General features: G+C 39.2%; 1 protein-coding gene across 1 annotated transcript; it reads right to left on the reverse strand.

Annotated features, from left to right (window-relative positions):
- Window positions 1-3567: 3567 nt before the first annotated feature.
- Window positions 3568-4104, reverse strand: LOC149205545 (F-box/kelch-repeat protein At2g44130-like). The gene has a single exon (XM_089397437.1). The coding sequence runs from the start codon at window positions 4102-4104 to the stop codon at window positions 3568-3570; it is 537 nt and encodes a 178-aa protein (XP_089253563.1).
- Window positions 4105-11140: the final 7036 nt, after the last annotated feature.

The raw sequence follows: 11140 nt of genomic DNA on the forward strand, positions 1-11140 counted from the left end.
AAGTCAATATTTTCTTAAAATACTTAAATAGTGAATTAAATTTCCTATTGTATAACAACAATTTTGAGGATTTGTATCATAATTATATGACACCCTCTCTACTTCCATTAATAAATTCTCACTCTACACACATATTCTCTGCACTCTCAATACTTAGCCAATTTTGGGTGTTTGAAAGAATTTTGTCTATATGTTCCCCTGCACAATTAGACCTATAAACATCTTTTGATCCATGCATCCTTGTCTTCCATGCATTGCAACCACACACCCATTCCTTCTGCATACATTGATTCCTATGCATGACAATTTTCTGAATGTGACACGTCAAGAGGCCACCTCACCAACTTTACTTCATTCTTCACGTAAATCCACCATTTCCTCATTTCAAGGTTAATTGAAATCCTCAAGGTAAAGGAAGCACTTGATATGGTATCGTGTGAATCAAATGATTAATATCGTACTACATAAATTACTCCCCATCATCTCATGTTCAGAGCGACCATGAGCATTAACTTCCCATTAGTGTTTCAGATGGCCCAACAGAAGTGTTATGAAAGAAGGTAACATCATATTAATTGCACCAAAAAAATGAGGATTTAATAGGTAAGATCCACTAAAGCTTTATTGATCTTTTATTCATCTCTAAGTACATTGAACAAATGGATACTAAAATAAATAAGGAGGCATTTTGTGGGAATATAGCTGATCCAGGTGGATATTAGTGGCCACCTGTCAAGTCCATTTGGACCCCACCATTGTTTCTTTAAGCTTTTTCAATTTCCTTATTTGTAGCACAATTTACTATTTTTAGCAATTTTTCGGTCCTGAACTTCCAGAACTGTTTTCTGGAACCAGAGTTGGATGCAGGGAAGAGAATTGGATCTTGAAGGACATTTGGCAGAGTAATGAGACTCAAAGATGAATAGTTATCTATTTGTTCTATAAAATTAAAGTTGCAAGAAGATGAACTTGTCTGGCCTCAAAACCCTACAAGGTTTATACAGTGTGCACTAGTTACAAAGCCATGCTCATAGCAGAGCCTCGAGAAGAGTGTTGGTACTGAATACCATTGTGGAAAATCCACTCCTTTGAAGGCCAGGTTATTCTTCTGGTTAGCTCTTAGAAACAAAGCTCCCACTTGGGTTATATTACAAAAGAAAGCTTATTTGGGCTCAGTTTACTTTGTAAATCATGGGAGGAATCTCTTCAGCGTACTCTCTTTGATTGTATATTTGCCAAGGAAGTTTGGAAGGAGGCCTCCTCCTTAACAGGTACCTGGGCCTCTCCGAAGAATCCTACCTTACAGAAAGCTTTCAAAAGTGGATGGAGGAATCCTTATTGCTTCATCATAGAGCACTGCAAAGTACTTTTAGCTGGGCATTGTGGATCACAAGGAATCATATTCTCTTTGAGAAAATGACTTACTCCCACTGGAAGTATTTTATAAAATCATATTTATATATGGACTTAAGCACATGCCTAGCATAAAGCCAACATGAAATATTGGAATCCTGGAGACAGATCAATCTTATCCCTGGGGTAAGTCAAAGGAATCTGAGTCTATGTGGCATGGGTGATATTCTGTTTATTTCTCCGACTTTGAGCTGCTCTTTCAAGGAGCACTTAGGTTTTAATAGCAATAATTAGGCAGAGCTGCATGCTCGAAAACTTATGTTGAAGTGTCGCAAATGGAAAAAATGTGGTAACAGGAGATGCTCTTCCACTATGTTGATAGGGAACACAATGCGAAGGTTGATGAGTTGTAAACTGTTGTTTTTTACCAGTGTGTGCGTTTTTGGTGGAGGAACTTCGAATGGAATGGAAATTTTCCGTCCATAAACTTGAGTGCTGCAGAACAGAACTTATTGCGTAAGTGGCATCTAGACAGCTAGTTGGATTAAAGAGCTAGCCATATCATATCAATCCACGGAAATTGCTCTCTACCCATAGTTTGTATCTGCAGCAACAAGCAGTACAACAATCCTAGTTTTCACCTCAATCTGCTCATCAAGCATGGGACTCCACCAGAAACAGCAAATGCAGGGATCAAATTTCCCACAAACATCTTTTAGTAATCCTCATTTAGTGATTTAGCAATCTATTGACATAAACCTTTCCAAGCGTGTGTCGTATATAGGTGTTTCTCTGATCAGCTACTGATTATTTGACTACTTTTGAGCAGATGTCTTGAATCAAGACCAGATAAATAGAGTTCAAATGTTACAAAAACCTGCTGATTTATGTACATCTGTTCAGAACAGAAACCCTTTCAATGCTTCTTCTCCTCAGGAATCTTCTATCATCCTGTCTTCAGGAAGCCTGAAAAATTCAGGAGGTGATATGGCAGAAGGGATGAGCGGTCCAGGTGGACTAAACCTGTCTATGGCACTATCCTCTGGTGTTAGAACTCAGAACAGTGGATTGGCATCCACTGTAAATGCAATCAACATGCAAAATCAACTTCTGTGAGTTCAACTGCTGTTCATTCTGGTCAAATGCGTCCAATTTCTATCCACCAGCCTTCAATCCCATTAGCCGCAGGACCTATTAGCCCTGCAACTAGCACTCCACCTGGATTGCATGGGCAATCGACAACAAGGGTGGTGCAACCTTAATCTAACGATAGTCTCAGTTTGAATCTTTGAGAACCTTCGCCATCCAGCTAACTTGTTGCTAGTATTATTCAGAGCTGTTGTGGAGGCACATGCATTTATTAAAAAGATGAACAACATCAGAGCCAGGTTAATCTAGACCAGCCAGTAGTAAATTGCATTGACAGAAGAATTGGCTTATTTGCATGTTTTCCTGTGATCTTAAAGGGTACCCCTTTAGACATTTGAAGCCCAACTTGTCAGTATGTGAAGAACCTTTTCTTTTGTCATTTTGTATTATAGTCCCCTGTTAACATGTCTTGAGACACGTCTGTTCATGAAATGTAGATTCAAGTCTAGGAATATATTTTCACCATTTCTAATGTATGAATGTTTTCCTCCTTACCACGCGTATATATGTTGGGAAGTTAACAACTGGTTCTTGGGTTATTCTGGCTATTGACTTCAGAGGAGGCTATGGTTTACCTAAAAACCTAGAGTTCCGTAAGTTTGGTCCAGCTTTTGTATATTACATTGTACATTGACGCACAATCTCTCGAGCTGTCCGAAAGAATTCAAATAATTAATCTTCAAAATTTTATTTCATGGAGTGTAGTTATATGATCAACCAATATTTTGTATTTTGATATGGTTGGATATTCTGAGTGAGGTTAAAGTTGTGGTTTCATTAATGGATTGTAAAAGCTTGCCTAGTTTCTACTAACTTTGGGACTAATTTAGAGAGATTTGAGTTTCATGTTTATCCCCAGTTATGTGCTTGACTTGTGAAATGTGCAGTTTGCACAATGTTGTTAGCACATCGTTTTTAACGGCCTAACAGGTTATTATTCTCTTTTCTTGGCATAAATAAATAAGAGTATTTATTTATGGCAACTGATGTTTTGGCCGAAATAATCTAAGAACATTTGGACTTGTATTGAGACGTAACCTTTTGATATTTAAAAGCAAGAGGTGATCAAAGCCCTTGCTCAGAGTTACTTACCTGATCGCCATCACTGCAAGCAGAACCGGTCACAAATATCTGGTCAGACCACACTGTTGCGCAAGTAACAATATTCATATCTCCAGGAAGAGATGCCACCACTTCCCACACATTCTCTTTACTATTATAAGACATCACTTGTTGCCTATGGAAGAAATACAAATTCCCAAACACAACAACACACGACCTGGGGCATCCCCCAATACTCCACATGTTCTCCACTCTGCTCCAAACGCCTGTACTGGGATTGTATACCTCCGCACTCCTCTCGAATCGACCCTGCGACTCTGTGGCATATCCACTTATCACAGTGAATTTCCCATCCATAAAGACTCCCTGGCATTCGTCTCGCTCTTGGCTCATGGGAGGCAGAATTTCCCACTTGTCTTCTTCCACATCGTAAGCCTCTGCAGCCAACAGAGCGTTTTTATTTTCATCATGTCCTCCGGCAACATAGATAAGCCGATAAGGGGAAACAGAGCAAGCGAAGAAGGATCGAACCCTGGGCATATCGGCTCCCCTGCATAGAACCGGGGGCTAGTCAGCATAGCCTCCCAGCTTCTACACACAGATTTGAGCTTCCCGTGCGAGCACTCTCGACCGATTTCCTCCCTTTTAATGGTTACTTGATCGTAAGGGACTGATGTTCGCCGTGCCGAATTTGTGTATCTAAGTCATCATTTTTAGATATTTCATGGCTCACATAATGCAGATTCTGGCAAGCTACTTGCATTTTATGCTTGCACTTAGTGTAGGCAGGCATTCATACTCTTAAAGTGCAAAACAAGATGGCTGTGCCCATTGATGATAATTGTGTAACAAGTTTTACTAAATAAGTGACCTGCAATTACAAGGCGTGCAATAAAAGTTTAGCATTGGCGTAATTTTCTACGTTTTCTTGATGGTTATGTGAAAACTGAAGGATCGTGTCATTCGAAACAGTGATAGACAGTCACACTGAATGCTGATTATTTTTGTGTCAGGTCACTTGCGACTACCGTGGGTGAAGTCATAAGCAGATGAACCATGATGACTGAACCCAGTGTCAAATTGACAATGTGGGACACTATTAAACATAGAGTTACTTTCCATAAACACTTCAATTTTTTCCTTTTCAATCTCTATGATTTTAGTATTTACGCATTCTGAAATTTGATTTTTTAGTTTTAACTCATGATTTATGATGCTGTGTTGATGTGTCATTCCACGTGTCTTCCAAGCTAATGTGTAAGTTGACCTATACTGATAGACACTTAAAATAATAGATTAAATTTATATATAATTCAAAAATTTTAATAACAAAGTTATATGTAAATTTTCATATATAGAAAAATAAAAATAAAAAATAAACTATAATTTATTTTGTTTTTCAAATTGAAAAAACTAAATTTGTTTATATATTTATTTACTAAATATTTTATTTATAGAAATTTATTTTTAAAATTTTTTAATGGTTAAAAACTAGTGGTTAATGGACCATGCTTAAAAAAAGCGGGTTGTTTTATATTTTATTTATATAAATTAAGTCATATATCATTGTTATTTTTAATTTTTAACTAACTATGTTTAAAATAAAAAAGCATCACTGTTTAAAAATAGAAACAATGGTGGCATCTCCTCGTAAAAGTGAAATGTCATAATGGCACCTTTTCATTTTTGCAGTATTTATAATGAGCTTTGATATAACATTTTTTAAGTTAAAATATTTTTCCTTTGAGCTTGAACCCAATGATCACAAAACAGATCCTATAACAAAAGTAGCCTTTTGATTTAGGCGACCTTGTGAAAAATGGGTGAAGAGAATTCTGCAAATTCGTTAGAGGTGTTGGTTGGTCATATTGCTAATTTTTATTTCGAAACTGGCCAGAGCAAATAGGGGCATCAGAGACTGCTAAGGATTCGGGCGATCTCTTGTATTCTAAACAGTTGCAATGCCCCGACCAACCAATGGTGTTCAGGGCTACTGGGAGCACTGGAGACAGGGTAAGAAGAGGGGAAGGAAGTTGGAAGTCCCAAGTTGTGTTACATGACTGTAATGAGGGTGGTAAGAAGAAAAAAAGAGAGCGGAAGCCTAAGATTAAAACCCCATAAAATTTTGGGATTTTGAATTCAAATTGTGGAGAATTAGCGAAACTTTGTACGGAGGTTGAAATTAATGATGAGGCTCTCAAAATGAGGACAACTACTATTTTTGGGGAGTCCAGTGCAAGGGTTCAGGCCACAATGTCTGAATGGTCTTTGCCTTTAAGCGAACGAGGGTTGGAAATTGCTTCGCGTGCAGACCTTGGTGTTTTAAATTCTCGATAGCCATAATTATGTTGGTGAAATGCAAATGGAGTTTGGGGTTATGGAGAACGAAATTAATGATGAAATAGAAAAGACAGCGACTGGCGGTTTTCGGGAGTCTAGTCCTCGGGTTTCGACCATAAACTCTGGATGGTCGATGCCAATTATTGCACGTGTCGAAACTGGTTTGAAGACTACTTTGCGTGCCAATCCTAATATTGGACTCGAGGGTTTGAAGCGGGCCATCAAGCTCTGCACTGTGTCACCTAAGGGCAATGAGGGTGGTGAGCAGCAGACAACAACTAAACACAAGGAGGTAGCAAAAATTGGGGTAACAAAGTCAAAATGGAGGGAATTACTAAAGGTGGAGGATTGTAACTTAGTTTCTTAGCTAGTGCAAGCAAACTATTAGCTTATTATTGAAAAGTTAAAACTAAATATTGCATAGTAGTTTTGCATTCTTCCAAATTCCTACCATTGTAAGTGCTTGTAATTTACACACAGTAAAATTTTTTGAACTTGATCTATATGCTAGTAGGGATTGTTTTAGGTTTTTAGATTACCTTGACATAGACTTTAAAGCAATATCAAAATTTTATTAGGTTTAGAGTGGTTTTTTATTCAATAATATATTGGAATAAGCTTGAACAATCCATGAGGTAGAGTCAAAGGTGCAAACCCCATGCCCTGTTTTTAGTTTTAAAGACATGCATCAGATGCTAGAAACAAGGACAACTTTTTTGCTAGTTTTATGCTATATATTTTAATTTATTGAACTTTTTTCCAACAAAAATAGTTCTTTGTTGTGATGTTGTGTAGCTTATGCATTAAATACTTGGAACTATAGTAGCATTAGTACTTGTTGTATAAAATGGTGTATATTTAAGTAATAATTGATATTAATATTAAAACTTAGGTTATATTTTATTTTCAATAATGTATTTGTTATTAGTCTTTGTCTAAATTAACATACATGTATATTCAAACTTAGTCGATAGAGACTACTTTACATGCATCTTTTGTTTTAATATGTTATTTGAATGAATATACATTTAAGTTTAAAAAAAAATCACGTATATCAATGGTGGTGTTGTACAAGGTAGGGATGGTGCACAAAGTTGTCACATATGATTGAGTTTGCAATATTCTTCCTTTTCATCTTTAATTATTGAGACTTTTACACCTATGTTAGAAGTTAAGGAAATGGGGAATTAATCAATTTTTGTGAAGTTTCATAAGTGCATGAGGAATTTGAAAGCATCATGGACAACAACTACAAATGAGGATTTTGCACGTTGAATTCAAAATATAAAAAGAATATAAGTGAATATAATTGCTTTTTCCTATGCCAAACCAATGTTTGCAAATCTTATTTTTGTTATACATGTAAGTTAGATTACCTCTCTAGTGTATATATTGAAATTACTTATTTCATAATCTTTAATTAAAACACACCAAAAAAAAATAAAAAATCAGCAGACAATTCTGAAAAAGGAAACCCTACCCTAGGCAAGAACGCGTCCACGCAGCAGGAAGAAGCAGCAAATGGTGTTGCAGTCACCTAGATTAGGGAGGAGGTCTCAGGCAAGAGGCAGACGGGGGAAAAAAGGAAGAAACAGAAATTCATAAAGAAAAAAGAGTCTGCGGTGAATCTCGTCTTGGGAATGGATGTTCAGATAGAGGAGGCTATTGAGGTGGCTGAGCGTACTCTGGTGGGACGAGCGAGGGGTAAGAAATATTCAGCCCATTTTATTCAAAATTGGGCGGCACAACAATGGCAGTCGGCTCCAGACAAAGGGTTCCAGGTTACAGTCTTGGCAAAAGGTTGGTTTATGGTGAAATTTGAGAAAAAGGAAGCGGTGGATTGGGTGTTGGGGAAAAATTGGGCTTTCGGCAGCCACCCTGTTCTGTTCAAGTGATGGACTCCATTGTTCGACGCGCAGCGAGAGAAGGTCGAGGTCATTCCTGTTTGGGTGCGCGTACCAGGTCTGCCTCCTTTCTTATGGGTGGAATCAGTATTCAGATCCATAGGGAACCACCTCGGATCTTACCTGGAAACTGATATGTCCTTTCTTCAAACTAAGGATAAGGCAATGGCTCGGATTTTGGTAAGCTTGAATCCCAGAGAAGGACTTGCGGAAAACATCAAAATCCAATATAAAGACTTCATTTTTGATCAGCCCTTGGATTATGAACATCTACCTTTCAGATGTCATAGATGTCATGTGTATGGCCACCTAGCAAGGGATTGTCCGCTGGGTTTTCGGCGCAGAAGGAAACAGAAGAAAGCCGAGGTGGATTATTTGGAAGCAGAGAAGGAAAGGGCCTCTGGGTTAGACGCGGTTCAGGAGATGGTCCCCATGGAATTGGACAGGAGCAAGGAGGAAAAGATTATGGAGCAGGCTCATCAGGAGGTTTCAGCCCGGGAGGACGCACCTGAACTGCCACTCGAGCCCGGAAATTTTGTCCAAGACTCCTCTGAAGATCCGGCTGCAACCCTCCTTGAAGACACAAAGGGTATGCGCCTGGACTCAAGTAATACATCCTTATCTCCATCATTAGCAATTAAAGATGCTAGCTTTAATTCTAGTGCTCTTATTAGTAATTGTCAAATATCTGCTGAACATGCTCAAGTTGATAGCATCATTACTTCCATCCCCAAATTAGATCTGAACTGTGAAGGAGTTCCAGATGAGAAGAGTGAAGAGAGAATTGTTCCTCCTACAGCTGCAAATCATTATAACCTCCGTTCTCATGACAAAAAACCTGTTTCCCTGGAGCCGGTTGGGGGTTTAGGTATGGACTTAACCCTGAGCTCCAAGCAGAAATCTCGGGGTAGGAAGTCTAACCTGTCAAAAGCTCAGGTGAAAGCAAAGTTTGATGTGGCAGATGGGAAACAAATGTCTATCTCTGGGGTTCTTAGAGCTGTGAAACCCTATGTGGAGGTTATAAAATGATTTTCCTTTCATGGAACTGTAGGGGTTTAGCCAGTAAACCCAAAAAACTGGCTCTTAAGGAGATGGTCCAACGTTTTAACCCTGATGTCCTCATGTTGCAAGAAACTTTAGGCATGAGTGAGGAAGTCTCGTCAGCATTAAACTCTCTTCTCCCAGGTTGGCATTTTCAAGCTATGGATTCCATAGGACACTCGGGAGGTCTTGCCATGGGCATCAGGGTAGGAAGGTTGAAATTAATTAACCTGTGGGGGGTGGAACATGCGTTGGGTATGGAAGTCCAATCCCCTGAATTTGGATTTCCTCTGATGATTTTAAATATATATGGGCCTTGCCAAGGGAGAGCCTCCTTTTGGAATGACCTCCTCTCCAAATCGGTGATGAGGAGCCAAAACCTAGTGATAGGCGGAGATCTAAATTTTTCTATTGGAAATGCTGAAACCTGGGGGCCATCAGCCAGAGAAGACCCGTTATCAGACTTCTTTATGAATGCACTCATTTCCCATAATCTGATAGATGTAAATCTGTTAAAGTTAAGACCCACTTGGAGGAATCGTCGAACGGGTGAAGCTAGAATCGCAAAAAGACTGGATCGTTTTCTTCTTTGTGAAGATTTAGCTTCAAGAATTCCGGTTTTCCATCAATGGGTGGGAGAGGGAGGAAACTCGGATCACTTTCCTATACTTCTTGAGCTCTCCAAGCCTCCACTAAAGCCGGCAACACCTTTCAAATTCAACCCCACTTGGCTGCAGGAGGAATCATTCAATAAGCTCTTTAGAGAAACCTGGAGAACTCCAAGTAGGAGCTCCACGGAGGATAAGAGCTTCCTTTTCATGGAAAATCTGAAAAGACTGAAAAAAGCAACAGTGGAATGGGCGAAGACTAGGAAGCAGAAACAGAATGAAGAACTAAATCAAATTGACATAGAACTCCGGAATTTGGAAAGCCCTGAGTCTGATGGCTATGAAACTCAGGAGAAAAAGGACAGAATTCTGTTGTTGGAAAGCCGTCGAAGTAAAATGGTTGAAAAGTAGAGCGATATGGCTGAAGGCTGGAGATGAAAACACCAAATTTTTCCGCAATTATGCCAAAGGGAGGAAGAACTCGAATACCATCTGGAAGCTAAAGGATGAAGAGGGCAGAGAAGAAAATACCTTTGAATCTCTCTCGCTCATGGGGAGAAGTCATTTCCAGAAGCTATCCGCTCATCAAGGGGAGGTAACATTAGCAAAGGTTATTAGAATAGTTCAATGCTTTCCTCGATATGTGGAGGAGGAAGAAGTGGAGGATCTGATGGGAGAGGTCACAAAGGAGGAGGTCGAAAGCATCATAAAATCAATGGCTAAAGACAAGAGCCCAGGCCCAGATGGGTGGACAATAGAACTCTTCCAACATTTCTTCGACCAAATTGGATCGGAATTAACGGAGGTGGTCGAAGAATCCAGGAGGAAAGGTGTTGTCTATCCTCCTTTCAATTCAACTTTTATAGCTCTTATTCCCAAAAAAGAAGACCCGAGATCCTTTGAAGACTTTAGGCCTATATCACTTTGTAACTGCATTTACAAAATCATTGCAAAAGTGATAGCAGTCCGAATAAAACCGATTCTGTCAAGATGCATTTCAAATGAACAATTTGGGTTTTTGGATGGCCGCCAGATCCACGAAGCCATTGGGGTTGCTCAGGAGACAATCCATAGTGTTAAACAGATGAAAAGGAAAGGGGCAGTGGTGAAAATTGATCTTTCAAAAGCCTATGACAGAATCAGTTGGACCTATATCAGGATGTTGCTAACACACCTGGGCTTCAAAATTGACTTTATCAACTGGATTATGGGGTGCATCACTAGTGTTAGTTTTGCGGTCCTGATTAATGGAGCAACCTCCTCCTTTTTCAAAGGGCAAAGAGGATTAAGACAAGGATGCCCTTTGTCGCCTTTGCTCTTTCTACTGGTTGCAGAAGGGCTGAGCCAATTAGTTCTGAAGGCCAAAAGGGAAGGAACCATGAGAGGTTTGGAAGTAGCGGTTAATATGTTCATTTCACATTTACTCTTTGTAGATGACATCTTACTATTCAGCAATGGGAACATATCTGAAATAAAGGAACTCAAGAGGATTCTTGAGCTTTTCATGAAAGCCACAGGAATGCAAGTGAATTATAGGAAATCACAGCTGATTCTGGAAGGTTTTAACAGGCAGGAGAAAAGCCAAATTTCATCAGTCCTACCCTTTGATGTGCACAAACTCGATGATCCTTTCAAGTATCTGGGGTTTTGGCTGAAACCGAATGCTTATAGGAAACAGGACTG

Source organism: Pinus tabuliformis, chromosome 1_2 (genome assembly GCF_031772625.1).
Source record: "Pinus tabuliformis cultivar Carrire ecotype Pingquan chromosome 1_2, CPIR1, whole genome shotgun sequence".
Taxonomy (NCBI): Eukaryota; Viridiplantae; Streptophyta; class Pinopsida; order Pinales; family Pinaceae; genus Pinus; species Pinus tabuliformis.